We start from the raw sequence: 22,357 nt of genomic DNA, 5'->3' as shown, positions 1-22,357 counted from the left end.
ATCTTACCATCCAAATTGAGTTTTGAAAGTAAAAGGAAACCACAACTCGTAATGTCATTATCAAACAGACGCCAAAGCTGCTGGTAGCCGCTTGTGGTTAGTGTTCATTTCCCACACTCATTATAAACGAGGCAATATATTTTCCTTCTCCATCAGACCAGCTGCCCCCTGACTGCTGTACACAGCGTTTGTGAAAACAAAGTACACTGGGCCATTCAGGTCATTAAGTCATGCCATGAGACGCCGTGACAAAGCTCCTCTTGTGGGCCACTTGCTTGAAAGAACACGTTAATAGCAGTTTCATGGTTAAGCTGCAGCGAGGCTGTAATAAACTATAATTTAAGAGGATTGTTCTGATTGGAAATGGTACCAGAGGATAGCTGTGTGGTGGCCATTGTTGCTGGAAGGTTCTGTAACTGCTTCGTGTTTCAGAGCAGTGCGTCATCATGTAGGTCAATGCCTTTTCCAAATGCAGCAGTGTTTATTTTAGAGCTTCCTTTAGCATGTTTGTAGATATGGAAAGACATTTGGAAACTGAGTCCTTTGCATGGGTCTGCAAAAAAACAGGTCAATGAATCATTGTGTTCACATCGTTTTTTCCCCATACCTGACGGGCCCCTGTACTGCTAGAGTTTTTTGGGGGGGATTTCTTATTCACATATTTTAACCATTGAGATTTGGTCAGCAGATTATGGCCTGATGTACATTTTGATGCAGTATTTCTCACTAGTTTGTGTTTTGTGCTTTGTTTACTTGCAGCAAGCCCCTCTGGCCCAGCCCGAGTCTCCCACAGCATCAGCAGGAGAGGACACCCGAACGCCTCCGGACTCAGGAGAGTCAGACAAGGAGTCAGTCAGCAGCAGCTCCAACGGCAACGGTGACACAACCACAGCATCAACGGTCAATGGAGGAGGAACCTTGGCCAAGAACAGCTCCTCTTCCTCATCAAGTTCCTCCAGCAGTGGATCGGCTGGGACAGGAACAGTGGGGAAGGACAAATCCAAGAAGGACAAGGACAAGGACAAGGACAAAGACAAAGACAAGGACAAGGACAAAGACAAAGACAAGAAAAGGGCAGACTCTGTGGCCAATAAGCTTGGCAGTTTTGGAAAAAGCCTGGGCAGCAAGTTAAAAAAGAACGTGGGTGGTCTGATGACGGGAAAGAACGCCGGAGCTGGAGGCGCCAAGCAGGACGCTGTGGAGAAGAAGAAGGGCTCGTTTAGGGGGAGGAAGGGCAGCAAGGATAGCTCGCCTTCAGCCCATGTCTCAGAGGATTCTGGGAAAGGCTCCCCCTCCTCAGGTAGCGAGCGTCTCAACGGAACAGGAAGCAGTATGAGCAGCAGCGGAGGGAGCAGTACTGAGGGCGAACAGTACAAATACAGCGCTGATGTCAAGGTCAGCCTGGGCATCCTGCGGGCCGCCATGCAGGGCGAGAGGAAACTCATCTTCTCCAGCCTCCTCACGACCAGCAACCGGCAGCCCTTCCAGGAGGAGATGATCCAGCGGTACCTTGCAGATGCAGAGGAGCGCTTTCGGGCCGAGCAAGAACAACAGCGGCGTGACACAGAGAGGAAGGGCGTCACCAATGGCGTCCAGCCCCCTAAGAAGGAGACGGTTGTCGGAACAGATCTTACGTACCGGCCTTATGAGACCAAAGAGGAGCTGTCGGAGAACTCGTCACCTACCTTTAACGCTCTCAAAGCCTCTCCTTTGACCTCCTCTATGTACTCTGGTGTTGTGCCCATCCCCCGGCCCTCCTTCATAGATCAGTCCCCTGCCGCAGCGCCCCTCACCCAGCACCTTCATATGCACGACTACATGGACGCTAGGCGCCAACTAGCTGGTGGCTCCCCTGCAACCTCCTACCCTGGCCTACCCTCTTACGCCACCCTCCCCCGGCACTGTCCTGCAACACAGGCCCCCTCCCATCCCCAGTTCAATAACTCTCAAGGCCCCGCCTCCCTGAGTCCCTCCCGCCTCGCACCCTCGTATCCACCTGAGTTTGATCCACCGGATTACCCCGGGTCTGAGCCCGCTGGGGGGAGTTACACCAACGGCTTCCGGGACATGCGCTCCAACTTAGACTCACGGGGTGGGCAACCGCCCGTCAGACACTACTCCCTGGGCAGCGCCGGGGGTCTGGCCGGCCTGCAGTCCAGCCGCTGCCGGACAGCCAGTTGCACCTACTACGGACACCCCGAGACGGGCAACTACTGCTCCTACTGCTACAAGGAGGAGCTGAAGAAGAGGGAGCCCGAAGCTGCCATCCACAGGTTCTGACGGGCCGTTGCTATGGCTTGAATTTGATGAGTGGCCTTTTCAGTTTAAATTAAAATAATGGCTGGGGCGGATCGGCCTCTGAGTGGACAAGAGGAAGGCACAACCAGCTCCCTCCTTCTTTCTTTTTTTATAGCTGTGTCACTTCCTGTTGGAATAGACGCCCTCAGAAAGTGGCATACAGTCGGCACGACTTCAGAATAAACAGGGTGGATTCTGGCTGCTGGGGTCACATGTTAGACCGTAGAATACATTAACTGCACTTCTGTTACATTTTGCTGTGGCTCTTATGCAGGCGTTGTGTATGAGCGTGTGTGTGTGCGTGTGTGTTTGTTTGTGTGTATGTGTGTGAGCTGCAGGCTCTCCTCCTTTATCAGTTTAACGCCTTGCTACTGTCTCCTCCTAGTGGAGAGAATGTATATGGCAGGCACCGTACATAACACTCAACACACAGATACAGTTCATGCACACACATACACTAAGTCAGACTCACACTACTATACACACAGAGATGCAAGCACAAACAGAAAAGGCACGAGTGTCTCCGCTCCATGTTGTGATATGTAATAATGTTTGGAATGGTTAATTAAGGGATGTATGAGCATTTTGAAGTCACATCTGTCTGTGGTGATTTCAGTGTTATACCGATTTACACTACTGTTACTAGATGCTTGCGTCATATGTACCTCGGGAAACAGCAGAATTAATCCTTGTCGATTTGCTTTTTCGTCAATCCCCATTTGCATAATGCACATTTTAAGTACCGTGCAATGCTAATGATGAAGCTCTCTGTGGGCTGCTGTGGTGCTAATGTTTCAGAATGCAAACACAGGAATGTCCTTGCATTAAAGGCACTTGCTCTCCCACTGTCAACCTTTTGGCAAAACACTATACATATAACTTTAAATTAGATTATTAACTGATTGAAGGTTTGATGCAATCGGTTACAATATTAACTAGGCATGATTGAAGGTATTCGACATCAACATAGCACTACTGTAAGATACTGTTCCCAGAGCCTGATCCAGAGTATTTCATAAGTTTGTTACAATGTTTCTCTTTCTGTGTTGGGTCTTCCTCATTCTGTGACAATAGTTGCCGTTGAGGTATTTGCTTATTGTTGCCAGCACAGGCATGCAATAATACACCCACAACAAGTCTACAAAAACACTACAAAATGTCACATTCAGCACAATAGTTTTGAAGATAACCTTCACATGGCGCTAATGGGGCTGGGGAGTATATGGATATGATATCGATATCGTGATACGAAAATAGATATCGTCTTGGAATTTTGAAAATCGTAATCGGGCACAGTCAACCCCTGAGAAGGAGATAATACAGAAAATTAATCTTGTGAAATTACATTTTCTTTATATTGCCCAGCCCTGCTGTTAAAAAGTTAAAATATTGAAATGAAACACATTTTTGGATTTCAAGCAAATGAACCTTACTTCTTAAGCGAGTGACATAACCTTGCTCCGAAGCCGTGAACATTTCTGCAGTTGTGACAATTGTCTCTGGTTTCTGTTTGCATGACGCAAAGGTACTCATGTACTATTGTTGGATGTTGATACCCAATAACATGCACATTGTATTGACAAATTATGGTAATAAGTTATGAGCACTGGCATTTCAGCTTTTGAAATGCCAGTGCTCTGGTGTTTGAGAAATGTGAAACACGTTTCTATTTCCTGATCACACAAAAGGTCATACATTCATGCTGTCCGTTCTAATAGGACATCTTAACGCTGATTGGTTTGGTCACCGCACTGCAAATTCTGACGTTCTACTGAAGGCAGTTTCTTCATTTCTGGCATTCGTCCCGCCAAATCCAGTCGCGTATTGTCTTTTTGCACAAAATTCAAGCACTTTCCTGATGTCCATAGATACAAAAGTTTTTACTGTTTTTGAAGTGGCCCGACTGTTTGACCTTTTGTCCATCTCTGCAGACACTGCCACCTCTGTTCACGGGGATTCAGGGGCGCAGGCCAGGAGGGTTTCTCTGACGGATTCAGTTACTATTATAGAGCTACAGCATTTTGGTGCCACCTTCTAACTCAGTTTCCTAGTTGCCTTTTTCAGCATTTGTCCTCGTGGCATCGATCCTGTTTGTACGTTGTGCAACACAAACATCGAGTATCCACTGCTTGCTTTTTGCCTGCAGTCTTTACTACTACTGCCCAAAAAAAAAAAAAAATCATTAGAATTTTTTTAACGTGTTCTAGCTTTTGAGATAATGCCATTATCTTTTTCAGTTAGGCATATCAACGTTGATACCGGCTGATGTATTGTCTTCCTGATTAGTTACACATTGAAAGCTGTTTTAGTTGTAATAATGTCAAAATGACTACTTTAATTCTTGTGATTATTCCCCTATAAAAGCCATGGTGAGGACTTTCTTTTCAGGCAGTGTGACTCTTATTGATTGAATCTGTTCTTTGGCATCAAGTCTAGAAAAAGCACAATTTAGTATGCAATTCACTGCCTTGCCCAGCTGAGGGCACTCTTGTTTCGTTTTCCTCTTTCCTTAGTGTTTTGTAGCTTACTCTAGCTATCTAAACTATAAACAAACATAACCAAAATACTAGAAAATATTTTCAGTAGTGTTCATTTAACGCTATGTAACACTATATTACAATTTGTTCTATGTTGCTAAAACTGTTCAAAGAAGAAGGGAATTTTTTTTGCTGTGCATTAAAAGAAACATTTGAGTTTTCATGACAATAAAACGCTTAAAAAAATGCTATTCCCCCAAAAAAACATGTGCATTTGCTGTGTTTATGTGTGTTGACATGTGTCCGTGCACTAGCATTTTTTAATTCAGACCCATCAAGTGTTCAGGTGATGCCTGTTTTTAAAAATGTCTCAGTGTGCATACTCTCTTTCCCTCCCTCCAAAGTAATAGTGAGCTTACAAAAACCATTTTTATTTTTTGCAATGAAACGGATGCCTCAGAAACATGTAAGACATCAGACTCTACAGGCTACAAACACTTTTTTGTATTTAAGAAAAACAATGAGAGGTTGTATAAATATGTTCCAAGTTATTTTTGTAAGCCCAAAGTTTTACAGTGTTTTTAAAAGGGTAAGAATGTATATTGTTGGATACTGAAACAGGTATGGATGATAAGCTTGTTAGAGCCTGAATTTGGTGTTTGACAGAAAGTGACATTTTGGCTGTCGAAGGCGACTTAAAGAAGAGCCTCTTGATTTATCGAGGCTTTTTCATTGCAAACTAATTTCCTCAACGCAGACCTAATAAAACACCATTTGAGAATATATATTTATAGTGAGATTTTTTTATAGGTTTCCTTGTGGAATGTTTAGTTGCGACACTTTAGGATGTTCTTTCTCACGTGGCTAATTGTCTAGCAGTCTGGCTTTTATTTGTTTGTTGCTTTTTTGATTTGTACATTTGTTTACTTTTTTTCTACAGCCACCAATTCGTGCTATGCTAAAACATGACAGCAGCGTTCTTGTTGACCCGGCTCGTTTGCTCCCAACCAGAAGAGAAATGGCTCAGAATTAGTTTTGCAACACAACTGACCGGATATATTTTTATATATTGTACAACACTGTATTTTCTGTGTGAACAGAATTATCCATCATCAGTGACATTAACATGGAATACTTCGAGTTGCATGGGACTGGAACTGTTGCATGTAAATGGCAATCCATTTTACCAAATTTGTGCATTATTTTAACTTTCAGTTGTCCTGGTATTTTGATCTGTTTTTATTTTGTATTGTTTTGATGTTTTTTTTAAGAGGAGAGCCCTAAGGCTGTGTGACAGTGCAATCTGGATAGAAAGAACATCAGATTTTATGTTAGGTTATTATTATTATTTTAATTATTCATTTTTTTTGCACCGTTTGAATAAATTCTCATTGTATTTCAAAAATGCTTTGCCTCCGCTCTTTTCTTCGTAAATTATAAAAACTAACTTATGGGATTCAATTCTAACATAAAATATGATTGGTAAGTAAGTGGTAATGATATAAAGAGGAAACAAAATTATTAAACCGTTTTGTCATACATAAAGTCTTAGCACTAGGCTAAACAATCTTGGAATTAGAGACTGAACAAATTGTCATATGATAGAAAATAATCAACATTTATCTACAATATAAGTTGATAGTTGACTAATAAATCAATTAAATATTCAGTCAAGCTAAAACGGGCAAGCATTTCAGGCTCTCAATTGTGAAGATTTGCTGCATTGTTTTGTGTTATCTGATAAGAAACAAAATATCTTTGTATGTTGGAGTGTTTGTCAGACAAAACGAGCGATTTGAAGAAGCCACATTTTACATAGATTTATGTCTATACCAATTATTTAAGAGAGATTGTTTAAGATGTGTGGGTAGTGGTGTGAGACTTGTCTTACTAGACAATAATACCAGAAAACTCAAGGGTTACTGTTAAATCGTTTTCACCAGAGATACAGGGGCTCCAGAGACAACAGAATAGAAACCAACAGAGATCAGACATTTATGTTATTGTTAAAACTTACAGGCGTTACTGAGTATTTATTGTTATCTGTGTCATGCTGTATGAAACTAGCCTTGTTACATTATACATTGTCGAATAACTCCAGCTCAGATGATGCAAGGTCCTGTGTCTGGGACTGTTTTATGTATTAGAGAAATCGGAGACCCTTATGTAATATTGAACAGTTTCCCATGTGGTAAAAAATCCAGACATCTCTCTATTATAGTTCACAAGGACACCGTCTCTCCACCTGTTCAGAAGGGCAGACTGTTTCGCAGGATTATTACATTTTCCCCATTCTCTCTGGAAAGTCATTTCTTCTGAATTGGCCCCCTGTATTTGTCTGGAATAGAGTTATTGGTGTATTTTGCCACAGTTTTGGATGAGAGAGGGAAGGATCCCGTCCCTACACGGAACATCTACAAGAACAAGGTAGTGCTGGAGAAAAAGAGGGCTTTATGTAAATATACAGTGCAGGATACTTTTACAAGTGTTTTGCAAGCTTAGAAGTTCAAGAGTGATTCATAAAAAAATGTGTTCTCTTGAATTTTCACATTAGATAACAAAGTATAATTGATATGAGAACTACTTGACATTGTTGTCACACGTGTAAACAAAAGATATACATGAGAAGCAATGGTAGAACAAAGCACAAATTAGAGACACAAGCTTGGGCAGTTTGAGTTTAATACTAATCATACAAATTGAATACCTGTAGAGCTCTATAAATGCAAGGGGCACAAGAAAGTACATTGAATTCCTAAATGATACATCTACTTCACAAGAGAGAAATATTGCTCTTATCACCCCTCTTTATTTATTTAGTCAAACGTTACTTTACATATTAAGAAGGCACAAGACATAGAAGGACCCTAGTGTTCCAGCAGTATTTATAAAATAAATTAAGCAAGTTTGGCATGTAACATTAGTACAATTATCATTGCACATAGTTACGTAAAGATTCCTGTCACAGTAATGGGTGGACTTAGTAACTAAAGTAGGAGTAGCAGCCAGTAGTAGTCATCAACTAAAAGAATAGCAGAACATATTGCACACAACAAGTGTTGTACAACAGTGGTGTCATACACTTGTTTTGTTGTAACATTTAATACATTGGTGTTATTTTACAACCGATGTGTTATAACATTCTAAAAATAAATACTTTTTAGATAATAACTCATTTTCTGTTAATTTCTGAGATTAATACTGAATTACAGAATGTTTTTCTCGTCCGAAATTGGCCTCCACAGTTTTGGCTCCAGATCATACTTTCTTTTCGTCTCCCTGACGTACTGGCCCTTTAAGAAGCTCCACCGCTGCACTTGGCTTTTTTTTTCTTCCAGCTCAGTGTTTCACTATGGCGAATGGATAAACAAACAGAGCCCAATGGGTAGGAAAGCAGCAGTAACGGTGAACACATCTGCCCTTTAGTGACTAACACCAGTCCGGTGACTGGTGGAGGGTTTTCTGCAGGGTGTGCTCTCGGGACACGGATGCTGTCAGTGCGAATAGAAATGAAAAGAGCGAAAATAGTTTGCCTCTCAACACTGAGCACCTCGGTTTTAGCAGCCGATGATACAGGCTAAGCGTTACTGGACTCCGGACCCTTTCTTCTCCTTCTGACCGCTTCTCTGGGCTAAACATGGAAGGAGCAGAACACTAACTAACACCTTAGCTTCAGATATCACTCAGCTGTTTTCATTTTGTTTTTCTACTTCAGTCGGTTTTATTTCGCTCGTATTTTTTCTTATTATTAAGTCGAGTTGATCTGCCTTAATAATGTTGACAGGATCCAAAACCACCTTCAAAGTGAGGCAAATGCTCCCAGATATCAAGGTAAGGCAACGTTTAGTGAAATAACTGACTTTTAACAGCACTAGCATTAACACATACTTAAAATATACTGTCACATACGCTGAGGTATATTTGGGAATCCCTGTCCTGCTTTTCCTTTTGTTAGTCTGATTCAAAGCAGATGTCAATTTTAAGTTTTTGTTCATGAACATGTCTGGTTTGGATTCAGTTGAAGAGCCTTTGAACCCATCCTTTTTGTACATAATGTTTTAATATCCTCTTTTGGGACTTGCCACTTGCCACTCTAATATGAAGAGAAATTCAATTTCATTTTCAGTTTGATTATGATTTCCCAGTTTATATTTGATACATTTATTTCACAACACTCAATATTGCTTTGTCAGTAGGCCTACTATAAGTTATCACCACTAGTCATGCGATGGTCATACATCAGAGGACAGGAAGCAGGAAACACTGGCCATCATTCATCTTGCAGAGCTATAAATGTACATTCAGATAGTCTGCAGCCTGGCTGTATTTCAAAACCTGCAGTCCTGTTTTAGAGTCTGCATAGGGCTGCTGTTTCCTTCTTTCTGTAGATGCATAGTAACTGTAAGAGGACAAGATGTCGCAGGCTTTGGCTTCATGTCTTTTAAAGGCCAGTGAAGGGGTGGTGAATCTTAATCACTTCTCGTAGCAGGGGGTTTTCCTCATCTGGGATTAAGTTGTTTTACACCAGACAAATGGTGCAGACAATCATCTTCCCTGTGCACTGAACAGTTGTAGCCTGTCTCAGCTGCTTTAATTGCCTTGGAAGGCTTTGAAAGGTCACATGGTGCTATAATGAATTGCTTTGAAATGCAGTAGCTGAATCCTTGCATTTTGAATGATCAGTAAGATACTGACCCAGTTTTGAAGCACCTGAGAGGATAGAGGTTAGAAGGGGCTCATCAGTTTGATAGACAACACAGATAAATGTGCACACACAGTATGGAAGTGTTCAGAGTTTCTCACTCCTTTGGGAACAGTCTCTTGGCTCTTTGTGCTGCCTGGCTTTTTGTGTCTCGCTGGTTATTTCCAGCAGCCGCAGGGGGAATCGGTAACAGATGCCTCTTTTCTCTGCCCTGGGGCGAGGCTTGCATGTGGAGTGGGGGGTGAGCACTGTGAAACATCTGGCTGTCGTCATGGAGACAGCAGTAAGGAGGTAGAGGAGTTTTGAATTTGATTACCTCCAAAAGAGACTCAGACATCATCACATTGCCCCACTGATGGAATCCCATGTGTCCAAGTATGAGAATGTGGCTGAGCATAAGATATGGTAATGCAGAGTAGTAGGCTGTGTGGATTATATGCACAGGCCACCCACACACTCTTGTGGGTTTCACTTCCAGGAGCTGCTGAGACCGCTTCGGAAAACCAAATCCAATCCTGAGCTGAATTTGGACCAGATGGCTTTTTGCAGTTTGCAATCACTCATCTGCTCTTCCTTAATCGTGGTTTAATATCCGAGTCATTTTGGATGCCATACATTATGATCATGCTGCAATTAATGATCCTTTTTTGAACACCGTTACATTTGCGGATGCCTTTCTGGATTATTCAATTATTTGTTATACAAAAAAATGCTAATTGCAATTTCCTAAAGCTGAAGGAGACACCTGCAACATGCTTGGTTTGAGCCTAAGAAATGTCGTTTGACAAAGAGAATCAGGCAATTGTCACCATTTTGAAGCTTGAATTAGGAAATGTTTTAGCATTTTAGCTTTACATTGAATAAGTGAATGAAAAAACATCATCAGTGCATGCATGCTACATAAGGATGCTCATTCCTGCATCGTGCCAGTTTACTGGGCTTATTCATGCTTATTTTTGGCTATGCCCATCCCCTTGAGTTCCCTCTATCTACATCTCCCAGCCAGCTTTGAAGCAGTCAGCATGAAAGGCGTGCAGCACAAAGCTCCACAGAAGCAAAAATGCCAGAGGAGGGATCATCTGAGCTCTGCAGAGTGGCTGAAGATCCAAGCCTGATAGGAGCAGGCCGAAGCAGAACAGTCACCCACGCCCGCTCCCACAGGACCCAGACCTCACATTCACTGCCAGCCCCCGAGCTGCAGAGGCTTCCACTGTTTAAACAGAGCACAACAATGGGCTCTTCTTAATGGCAGAGCAGATTTATGTTTCCGTTAGAGGTGTATCGATCTGGCATTGGGGGATAATTAACCTGAGGCTCTATTCACTAGTGAAGGGGCTGAGAGGCTAGGTCCTTTGTCTGTTTTGAGTGTATATAACAGTTCTGATCATCTCACCCCTGGGACCTTAGCTGTCAGAGTAGAGGTGACTTCAAACCACATTTCACACAAGAGACTTATGATTATGAGGCACTGAGAATGCAATATCAAGCATTATATTTTAACTTAAGCTGTTTAGCTGACTCCGGCATCGGCAATGAGGTACTGTTAGTGACAATGTAAGAGGCTTAGAGAGTGTGCTTCAGAGAGGAAGAAATGTTGCTGTGGAGAGACACGCTGCATGTTGTAGACATAATAGGATTTGTTCACAGCACGATCTGTCTGACTAGGCAACCCCAGAGTCCTTTAAAACAAGAAGCCCAGACACTAATATGTCAGGGCTCCAATGAGGCCGGTATACTGGTTGATGGACAATCCAACAGGAGGTGATTTGTGAATGCTGGCTAATTGAAGCAGGTCATTATGCTGCTTTGGTAGCTTTTTTTACTTGATGATTTGTAATACTCCAATTCCTTATACACCAGGATGATAGGCATGAAGACTTGTCAGTAAGTCTGTCACTTTTGGATTGATTGCTTTGAAATTTGGTCCCAATTAACCAAAATAACTGATCCACTGACTTTTCACCTAGGGCCACAATGAGGTTAAAGGTCCCATGTCATGGCCATTTCTACTGATCATATTTCCATTGTTGAGGTCTACTAGAATAGATTGAAATTGTGAATTTTCCAAACTCACATTGGTTTCTCATACAGCATCTCTGTATAGTATGTGTATTCACCAGGTATTCACTCTCTGTCTTAAACGGCTTGTTGGAGCTCCTGCCCTCCCCCCTCCCTGTGAGCCCAGTGTGCTCTGATTGGTCGGGACGTTGCGAGGCTCGTTGCTGCTGCGAGGAGCGGATAGGTTTCCGGGTCGGCGATACAATGAGAACAAGCGAAACGGTTTATAACGCTGTGAGCATGGGTCTGCGGAGAGCATTTCTCCACGATCCCAACTCGTCTATTACCAGCATTCAGGGAGCTCTATGCAAGTCAATGGGGACTCCCTGTTAGTTAGCCAAGGGATCCTGGTGGTGTGTGAGGTGCTCCGCGGTTTGGTCCATTTGGGCCAATCCGGTAATTTGATGTTGATTTGGGTGTTCACACGTCACAGAAACCAGGAAGAAAACAATGGAAAGTGAGAAATCTCCAACGAGGCGCTCTGGGGCAGCATAGACAGGTCTTTTCTGTGTTAGAGTTTTACTCGCTACAGGGTGTACTTTGAGGGTTTTAACTCTGCAGACCGTTTACATGCAGAAAAACATTCATAACACACAAGGGGACGGGTAATAACCAGAAAAGCATGACATGGGACCTTTAACATTACATTTTATTTTGTAAAGTGTCTGGACAACTGTGGCTTTACTTTATAATCGGTTTATTTAGAAAACATAGTGTGCCTAAATGCAAGATGTGATGGTGACTATGATCAATAGTATATACCTGCTAAACATCAGTTAGCATGATAGCATGCAGATGTTAGCACATAGCTCCAAGCAATGCTTTGGGTAAATACAGCCTCACCTAGCTGTTAGCATGACTGTTGACCTACTATCCTGGTTTATTTGGCCTTAGATGACCTTTGAACCCTCTGTACTGTCATAACATTACAACAACTACACACATTCTCTGCCGTCACTGTACAGCAAGGCGAGGAGGAGATAATTAAGAGTCAAATATGTAATGAGACAATCCTTTTGTAAATAATGCAGTAGGGGATACTGTTAAAAGAGCCAGTAATGATCTGCTTGTTGAAGATCTACTGTACTGGTGTTATAATTAAGAAAGGATAAGAATGAAGACACTGCCCCCTAATATCCCCTTTCATTCAAGGTTTCAGAAAAAAGAATGCTTCAAGAGCTGTGCTAATTGAGGAAGGCTTTGGCAGAGAAATGGGTTAAAAGCTGGGTTTATATGGTCTGATGCATATCTCATTAAATATTAACTGTATGAACTCTAAATTCATGAATCATTTAATGATATTTCCCCCTATATGTCAGAATCAGTTTTACTACTACTGCTACTTTACTGTGTGTTTTTCACACTCATGCCAAAACGTAGCTTTTGCTGTAATGCGGTTTCTAAATTAGGTAATTATATATTAGATTGATAATACACTAGAGGTAGTATATTTCCACAGATTCTTGTTCCACTGTTCGCTGCTGATTATTTTCAAGGCAGTTATTTAGTCCTTTAGCTCTGACCTTGAGGTTGTAGTTTCCATGCAAGAATACAGCTGATGCCAGGTCCTCTGTTTCTATCATAGCAGTTTAAAAACAGTACATCCTTGCAGGTTTGCTTCTAAAGGAAAGATAAGGATTTGAAAGAAAGTTAAAATGATTAGAAAATGATGACACTTCGCAATCCACTTTATATCGTTGGACAAAAACATCTCATGTTATTCTTTCTTGAATAAGAGGAAACAATTCAAAGTGTTCCCCATTTAGAAAAGACTACCTCATATCCTCTTTTTACTTCTGAGCCAGCTCACAATATCATATGACTGTCCCCATTCATGTTGGAAAATGAAAGCACAGCACAGTACAGTAAACAGTAAAGCTCATGTGCATTTTACAAGCCCCAAAGCAGAGTCTGTAGGAGCCGCTTTTCAAAGACACTCTTAACAACACAACAGTGTGTTTTGGAACGGCACTTTAAAAAGTATCCATAGTTCAGTTTGCTTGTTTGTTTAAAATGATATTGTTCAGACTGTTAAAATGCAACTGAGCAAGGTATGTGTCACAAGAGTTTGTGTAACGAAACAACTCTCATGAACCTTCCTTATTAGCGGTTGTCCTACCACTTATAAAAATAGATTTCAAGATATTATTATGTGCCTATTATTGTCCCTCTTGAATTCCCATGCCAACTTCCTTGTGACGTTGGCTTGTTGTTGTTCAACATAAAAGGAAGAATGTTCCAGACAAGCACACTTACTGCAGAAGTCTGGGCGCAGTAGCAAAGGAAAGCCATGAGCAATGGAAACTGCAATACGCCTTACTCCCCCCCCCCCCCCAGAGGATGAAGGGAGGGAGCAGAGGAGGGCAAAAGTGGGGCAACATGGGGGGGGGAAGAGAGGCAATGCAAGTAATATATTGGGGACGCTGAAGCCACACAATTAAAGCAAAAGTGTTATGTCAGCTAAACACTGCCCTGGGAATGTGGTTTTTAAATAATGTGTGACAGCCTTACTTATGCACGGCATGTTTCTGCTTGGACATTATCTCATTCCTTTTTTCCTAATCTCTGTTTCACCCTGCAAATGTAGCAAGTGACGGATAAATGCTTTGATTTTTCTACAAATCACATTTTGGCTAGATAAACCAAGGGAGCTCCACTCATATCAGCCTGTATCACATTATGTACACAGTCTGCAGTAAGGTGCCAGCAGTATCTCACCTTGTGCAGTGTGATGTTGTGCAGTGTGTTCACTTGCCTTACAAGACCCTCAGGCCTGAGTTTGTCAGGCTTCACAACCTTCAGAGGACATATCTAAGACACTAGACTTATGGAACAAAAACAGATCTGAATTGCCTCTGATGTTCTTCAAAGGGGATACAGAATTCAGCTGTGGGTTTGCTGTGGGTGTTGATGCAGAGACTGAAAGAAAGCATAATAAAATGTTAAAACCAGATGAAAAAAAAAAATGAACAATGCTTTGGCAAGCAGAAGCTAACTCTTGTAAAACTTTACTGTTGTGTTATTCTCCGGCGGTTTTGCATTCAGTCTTTGAATTTGGTCAGCAAAATTGGTAGAACTATAACAATATTTAAATATGTGTCGGGAAGAAAACCATGCCATTGGCTCAAACTTGTTGCATTACAGATGTTGGCAGTGTGCAAAAAGAACGGCATAGAAACAGAGCAAACCTTCCCGTATGACATTAATTAGTGCTCGTATGTGAATTGATTCAAATCATTCTTTGTTTTTATAAATGGATCATGGCTCACATTGCCCTATAGTTGAATAATCAGCAAGTTAGTATGGCTTTATGTTCTCCCTTTGTATACACTTAAAGTCTTTTACTAATGAATTTGCTTCATACATATGCAATTATATCATAAACTATGACCTTCAAGATAACATCCAGATATGATTAGTTGCAAACTGGCAGACCCTTGGGGGTGAATACGTGTGATTTGACTACCTTTTCAAGGAGCAAAGGTCATCTTTGTGAAATGTTTTTTATGGGGGGCCCACAAGCTTAGAGTCTCAGGTTTTCACGAGCCGGCTGCTCACACAGAATCCACCGCACTGCAGAACTGTTGGCACTGGCGACTCAGTAGATTCATTGTTATTGTTCACACATCGTTGCTGACTCCGATACATACCGGTGCTCTGTGATATGGCTGGTGCTGCTAATAAAACACAGATTCATAGTTTCATTGTGAGGGAAACTAGGCTCTACAATGTATAGCTTCGCTTCATGTCAACTCAGCACTTTAACTCTATTTCTGTGCCGCTTTAAAGATTGTTCAATAACCACACCGTTCTCTCACATTGCAGGGCATGGCATGTTATGGGCCGATTAATGTAAACAGCCTTCTCAAGAGGGGGGGGGGGGGGAAGTTAAGTGGAAGCATATGTGCTAGTAAGTTCACAGCCTGATTATAGAAACCTCTGTGGCTAAGTGGAGTTGTAGGCTTGCTTTTAAAACAGACCAGAGTACGTGAGACTTCACGACTGCTATAGAGAAAGCAGGAACAAACAACAAGATGGAAACTCAGCATCATGGAGCATTGTGGGGTTGGCTTTGTGTCTTTGTCTTTGAAAGTGAGTCCATCAAGACAAGCATTGAGAGAAGCAGACATAACTTATATTTAATCAACAACACCAAAGGGGGGCAAGGCTCTGTCCTTGTGTTAAGTGAGTTTCTTCACTTTTAAAGACATTTAAAGAAAGAGTCTGCAAATATGGTTCCATTTTAAAAAGAAAACTGTTTTCTTAGTCGTTCTGGGTGTTTTTGTTCTTGTGAGTTGTGGTTAACAAAATGTTATTATTGTTGTTGTTACGTTCTTTATTTAAATACACTTTTCCAATATACTGTATGCCATTTCACTCACTTTTTTTTAACTTCATTTCAACTTTGGCACATGCCCTTTTGGTTTCTTCAGATGAGAAGTACTTTGCCACCTCTTTTTTACCTCTTATATTTAAGGCTACTGCTTTACATAAAGACATATTCTCTCTTCCAAAGTTCTCCTATATCGCTGTTACAGACAGACAGTCCGTCACAGACAGTGATGTGTAAAATACTGAATAAGCCAATTAGGATTAAGCAATGCTAATGTCTGTTCTGTTTTCCCAACAGGAGAGGATGCTGAGTCAGAGTGGGGTGAGCGCAAGGAGTCGAGATGTGCTCGGTCTCCGCTGCCTACCAGGTAGGTTTGTGCTTTTATAAGCTTACTTTAGAAACACCTACAAAGTTATATATATTTTTTTACGTGTATTTTTAAAGAGCACGATGACCATGATCCATACATCAGTTCCCTTCGGACGCCCTAAACTTCTACTTTTGAGGAAACCACACTAACTCCCAGTTCTGCACATCTTGACCTCATAACTGAAGAATGATTCCAGATCCTTTGAAGCCGTTAGCAGCTGAACATCACAGCCAGTCAGACACAGGACTGCGCCGTAGAGTAATACATAATATACCGACTCCCAACTCAAACTACAGCCGCAGTGCTGCTCCAGGATCAGATGATGAATCCACATTGAGGCAGAAAGCTGCTGCTCTCATTGTTCTCTCTGCTGGTTGGAAACTTGTAGCCACACCTGGAGCAGGAATGTCACAGCAGGTGTTTTGCCTTTGAGATGGGAAAAGATCTAAAGCAGAAAGCTAATCTGAACCCAAAAGGAGAATGGGAGCCTCAGTTGTTTGGCTATGGTAAAACGATCTTACAGATGTATTGCATAATGAGTTCTGCTCACAGGAAACGCTGCAGGATTAGAAAAACTGATATTGCATTATTTTCATTAAGCAGTTAGAAGCTATATGACCTGTTTGAGCTCATTTGCCTTCTTGACTCATCATAAATGTGTGATCATTGCATGTTTGCTGCTGCATCCTCAGATGTTAACAGAATGCAATTAAAATACGCTGACCATTTTCTTCTTGTGTGTGACTAAAGATAAGAAGTAAAGAACCTTGATTTCTATCTTTATCGCAGAATTTTAATAACTTTCTTTAAGCAGCACCAGTACAAATGACATGGAGGTGCATTGTAAGGCATCACGTGTTATTTCTGTATACCTCACCATACCTTTCACTCTTTGTGTTTACCCACAAACTGTGACTAGTTCCCTTCTTGTAGATTCAGCTACTTGTCCCCTGGCTGTAGAGAGAGTTCAGACAGCTAGTTCAGCCAGAGGTCAACCTTCTTAACCCGGTGATAATCTGCTGGATGGAGCAGGAGCACAGAAATGCTCCTCCGCTGCAGTCTGAGTTATCTCATCGTCGTGTGTCAGCAACACCCTGCAGCAGCTGATCTTTTAACGCTGCACATCAGCACTTACTCACAGCACTTTCCAGCAGATTAAGAGTGAACGAGGACGTGGGCGTGTTAGATAGGAGTTTATGAGGTAGGGACATGCTTACTTGGCATTGCCTCATCCTGCCTCTCCATGACTGCTATCTCTTTTTGTCACATACTAAAAACCACAAATGAAAATGTTGTGCCCAGTTCTTCACTGTTATTGCATTGGATCTCCTAACCTTTTAAACAGACATGAATAGTTATAAACATCCAACACAGTCAAAAACACAGCCATTCACTCACACACCTTCTTTACATTACAGTACATTGCATTTAGCTCCAAAGTGACGTACTAACACACACACTTCCTTCCTTTCGTTCGCATAGTCAGCTTAATTTGTTTTCCAGCAGAGTGTTTTCATCAAATGCTTTCCAGTCTCTTCTGGTCCTTTGCAAAACTCACACACCCACAAAGAGATCCTATTCTTAGCTGTTAACATTTCACTGTGAAATGTCGACTGTCTTAACTTCACGTTTTTTTTCGCCCTGCTGGCTTTTAACTTCATCTCCATCTTCAACACCGTCTAGCTGTTCCCTTACCTCTCTCTTTCCCTTCCTTCATTCCAGGCAGATTAAAAACCCAGCTGTCTTTTATCAACGGAGAGTAGAAGAACCGTGTCGGCGGGACTGTTTTCTCTTTTTCCATCCAGACCTATACTAGCTCCTCCATGAGCTAGAATGACTTGCCATTACTCTGCTGTAATGTAAATGTAGCAATTCATTTCATTTGTTCTAAAGTGATTCAGGTTTCAGGCGGGGAAAGCTATCCTTTGGCTTTGTGCACGCTCTGCAGAGAAAGTGTTGAGACAATTTGTGAGAACAAGTTCACTTTGAGACACAAAGGAGTCGCGAGTCAGCGTTACCCCACCGAGGGAAAGGGCTCACATTGCACCTGTCGACTTTCTCTCTCGTGCACATACTCTGCAAAAGGACGGGTCATTCGTCCATCATGTGTAGAAACTGCCTTTTTACTTCTCATATCACTCCGGTGCTGTTGTAGTAGATTCACTTAACAAGGCAAAAACATAGTCCTGTCTCAAGCTTGATCCACTCCATTACCAAAAAAGCATAGGAATCACTTAATCATAAATGTTGGGGAAATATTTTCTGGGCTCATAACTTTGACCCATTATCAGTTTGTAGTGCCCTCGCTGACTTCAGGCCTGCAACCTGTTCCTGCCTGTTGGCGTCAGCTGATAGAGGTGTTATGGTTTTATCTTGTTATGAAACATGTTGTGTGGAGGTTGTGGCTCAGTGGTTAGTGCGCTGATCTTCGGAACACAGGGGCACTGCAGTCAACATTCCGCTGTGTCCTTGGACAAGACACTTCACCCCAACTTGTTCTTGTGGGGATTGCCCACAGTATTGAATGTAAGTTGCTTTGGATAAAAGGGTCTAACAAGTGACATGTAATGTAATGTTGATTCTTCTGTCAGAACTATCTAAATACATGGGTCTGAGGTAGAGATCTTCAGAGTTGGTTTTGTATCCGCTGTGTCGTGAATTCTCCGGGCGAAGCTCCCAATAAACCCTCAGTGTTTGCTATCAAAGTTCCTGCTCTCTCTGAGTCCTGTCTCCATTACTTCAGAAGTTTCCATCACAATAAATATGATTGCAGAAGTTGTCCCGCTGTCTCAGTAGTTACCGGGCAGTGCTCGGTGTCCACGGTGTTCTCATGTGACACCGGGACACAGGACCGCAGAAACCGAGCCGGCCTGCGGGGGGGCGAGCGGATCAGGACAGCTCCGACAGCCATAGGTAGATCATGTACCTTTTTCAATGCTGCGAGTGGGGGAGGGGAGTTTACTGTCCATTCACACACAATGCCAAGAGTCCAGGACCCCCTTCAGAGCCACTTCACAATCCCCCCTTTCTCCATAGTCTTATGTTACCGTGGGATTAAAAGGCTGTCCATCAGCTTTAAACCTTGTTGATTGATGGACAAGAGACCAGAGAATCGATATTTGTACACTTGGGTTGCGATCTTGATATTGAAAAAGGTATTACATGATCTGTATTTAGATTTGTAATGGATGTTTTCCAGTTCAGTGTCCATGGCATTACACAACGGATATTTTTATATTTTTGGGTGGATTTTTAATTATGATAATCACTTTGTCTGGAGATAATCTAGTTGCAGTTTAACATTCGTATGACGGAGCAACTCCACAGAGACTGGCTTAGTGGAGGGTAAAGTTGGACATGTTTTGCTTTTATTATAGCTTTAAATGACAAGCTTACCAAACGTGATCTGCATTTTGAAACGGCTGTCTGTTTGTGGAAGTTGCATGACATGAGGGTTAGTGGTCTGTGGTACTAAAATATGTAAACTGAGCAGTCTTTTGTGCTGTGTCAAATGATATTATAGACGCCAGGCAGGACTTCTCTCTTTGTCACCTATACAGAGAATTTCCTCATAATTCGCTACACCCCAGCCAGAGCTTTAAGGTCTGCTGACCAGCTGTTGCTGATAGTGCCCAAGACCAGGCTCAAAACCCCAGGTCACCGAGCCTTCGCAGCAGCTGGCCCCAGGCTCTGGAACAGTCTGCCCGTCCATGTGAGGTCGGCCCAGACACTAGGGTTTTTTAAATCTACACTTAAAACTCAATTCTGGCCTTTTAGTCTGCACAAGCACGACTCCTGACATTTCCCTGTGTGTTATTTTTTATTTGTGCTGTTGTATTTGTTGTAAAGTATTTTTATTGCATGTACAGCACTTTGGCTCCACCAAAAATCGTTTTAAAAATGTGCTATATAAATAAAACTTGATTTGATAAGCTGCTAGTTTTCCGAAACTGCTGTATCTATTTGAACCAAAGCAATCTATTCGTCGCTCTCTTCTTACATTCAAGTCAGTGACCACAAGGTCAACAGAAGCAGCGGAAACATTAAAGGCTAAACTTAAACATGAATGCATTCAAAGTGTGTACAGCCTATATTTAAAACAACGAAACTCGTTCTTCATAAGAGCACAAGTTCTTCTACTTGAACACTTCTAGGCAAACACTTTCTCAGTATTTTAACTGAAATCATATCCTCTGCTCTCTCAAAAGCAAGGTTCAAATTGTGGTGGCATGCAAAATGTTATGATTGCAATTCATTTAATTAAAGCCAGTGAGTGCTGGGTTTCAGTTTACAAAGCTATGTGTGCAGCTTTTGCCCTGCGGCGTCTCTTGATTTATTCACCCTCTGCTCCCCAGTTGATCAAACTCCAACCCATTTTGGTGAGCTGTCAACTCCGTAATCCCGTCAGAGTTTGACTTCAATCTAAAAAGCTGCCACTGGCCATTAATACATCTACAGCAAACAGGGAATCTGAACTCTGCCTCTCTGACATGTTCAACGGTTCTTTTGTGTCCTAACCATTGTTTCTGCTATATGGTTTTGCTGTTTCTAATGTAGTCCTGCTAACTGTTGGCCCACAGCAGAAAGCATGCACTAAACAATAGGCAATCCTTAAACATCATAAACATCAGTGGCACACGCAGGGTCACAGACCAGAACAGGACTTTAAAGAAAATGTCAATTAAAATGTATTATTTGAATGTATAGCATTTCATCATTTGGCTGAAGTCAATGTTAAAGAAATGCACTTAAACTGCTCTAGTGCAGCATGAATTGTTATTCTCGGTGTAGCTCTGCATGAAGCACGTCAATGATTTGATTGAATTAAAGCACAACACCGTCGTAAAACACCTTCATTCTGGGCTGAACCACCTGCTAACACTAACTTCTTAAACCTAAACAAAGAGTGAAAACAGGCCCTGTGCTCCCTGTCTTCCTCTTGGATGTCAACCCCCCCCCCCCCCCCGAGCTCTCCAATCTGGCTGCAGGAATGTTTTCGGCTCTGTTGCACCCCGGGGAGACATTAAAAGGAAGCACGGAAAGCCACAGATTGTCCTTTTGCAAGACAAGCTCTCAACAAGGGTTCACTTGTGTTTACCGCCCTGCTAAGCATCTTACATCTCTGTCTCAAGATCATGTGTGGTGGGGTTTAGCCGGGGCTAGGGGTTTCTAGGAGTGGGTTTGGAGAAATAATCATAGGGCACGCACAAAGAATTAAACTGTGCAATTAGCCAATGATGGTGCTGGAAGTCAGGCCTCCTCTTCCTCTTTCCGCCGCAGAATAAAAGAGTGTTTTCTGTTTGTGCTGTGGTGGTCACGTTCTTCAAGCTAAGAGCATGAATTTGAAAAGGCATTTTTAGTTTTGGGCAGAACTAGTTATTTCCACATGAGTCAAGGAATTTTGTGTTTCCTCAAAATGTTTTTTTATTCAGTTGTGAGGAACGGGCACATCATTTTCACAGTGGAGTGAGTTTGAATCTTTTTAGAGAGTAGGAAAACATTAGCCTTGCCAAATACTCTCGTCGTGGACAAAAAGGCCTTTTTCTCCTCGTCTACTTTATCCTGGATTCTGTTGTCATGGAAACACACAGTCTATCTGGCAAAGGCTGTGCGTTCTTGCAGGAGGCTGTTAAAAATGTGCTGTCTCACTGCTGTTTGTGTGTTTTGGTGAAACAGTTTTCCTTCTTTTCTACTTGAGAATGTTTGTGCACATCTATGTTTGTGTGCAAGAGATTTTCTCTGTGAAAAGTTTGTTTTTGGAAGCTTTTGTTTTCCACTTTCTGTTGCTTCTTCAACCTTTCCCTCTCTAATTAGGAATGATGAGGATCCATCAGTTAACAGAATCAACAGATTATTACTAAAGAACAGATAAAGTACATATTGGTACATGTTTGCCACAGTATAAGTGACAAAACAAATATCATTCCAATTAAATTAAGTCAATATAATACATTCATTGTTACATTTCTCATCAATTATCTCCTGAATTCATTTATTATGTAGGTTTTGAATCAGTCAAGAGTTATGAAGGTTATGAATTCAAGCTGTTCAACTACATCAGTCAGTCAAGTCAGTCAAAGTAAACTTTATTGTCAACCTTTCCGTTTGTGTGTACAGAC

At 41.8% G+C, this 22,357-nt stretch overlaps 2 protein-coding genes across 2 annotated transcripts in view; both read left to right on the top strand.

Annotated features, from left to right (window-relative positions):
* Positions 1 to 6,182, top strand: part of otud7b (OTU deubiquitinase 7B) — a 47,258-nt gene extending 41,076 nt beyond the window's left edge. Inside the window, exon 12 of the mRNA XM_079694587.1 lies at positions 760 to 6,182. Within this exon, the coding sequence (XP_079550713.1) occupies positions 760 to 2,280 (1,521 nt within the window). The 3' untranslated portion in view covers positions 2,281 to 6,182. The remainder of the gene's footprint in view (positions 1 to 759) is intronic.
* A 1,939-nt stretch (positions 6,183 to 8,121) lies between these two features.
* Positions 8,122 to 22,357, top strand: part of mtmr11 (myotubularin related protein 11) — a 33,462-nt gene continuing 19,226 nt past the window's right edge. Inside the window, exons 1-2 of the mRNA XM_079640471.1 lie at positions 8,122 to 8,606; positions 16,166 to 16,235. Coding sequence (XP_079496597.1) covers positions 8,550 to 8,606; positions 16,166 to 16,235 — 127 coding nt within the window. The 5' untranslated portion in view covers positions 8,122 to 8,549. The remainder of the gene's footprint in view (positions 8,607 to 16,165; positions 16,236 to 22,357) is intronic.

Source organism: Notothenia rossii, assembly GCF_949606895.1.
Source record: "Notothenia rossii genome assembly, chromosome: 7".
Lineage (NCBI taxonomy): Eukaryota > Metazoa > Chordata > Actinopteri > Perciformes > Nototheniidae > Notothenia > Notothenia rossii.
The sequence above is the reverse complement of the archived record's forward strand: the minus strand, read 5'-3'. Positions and strand labels throughout refer to the sequence as shown.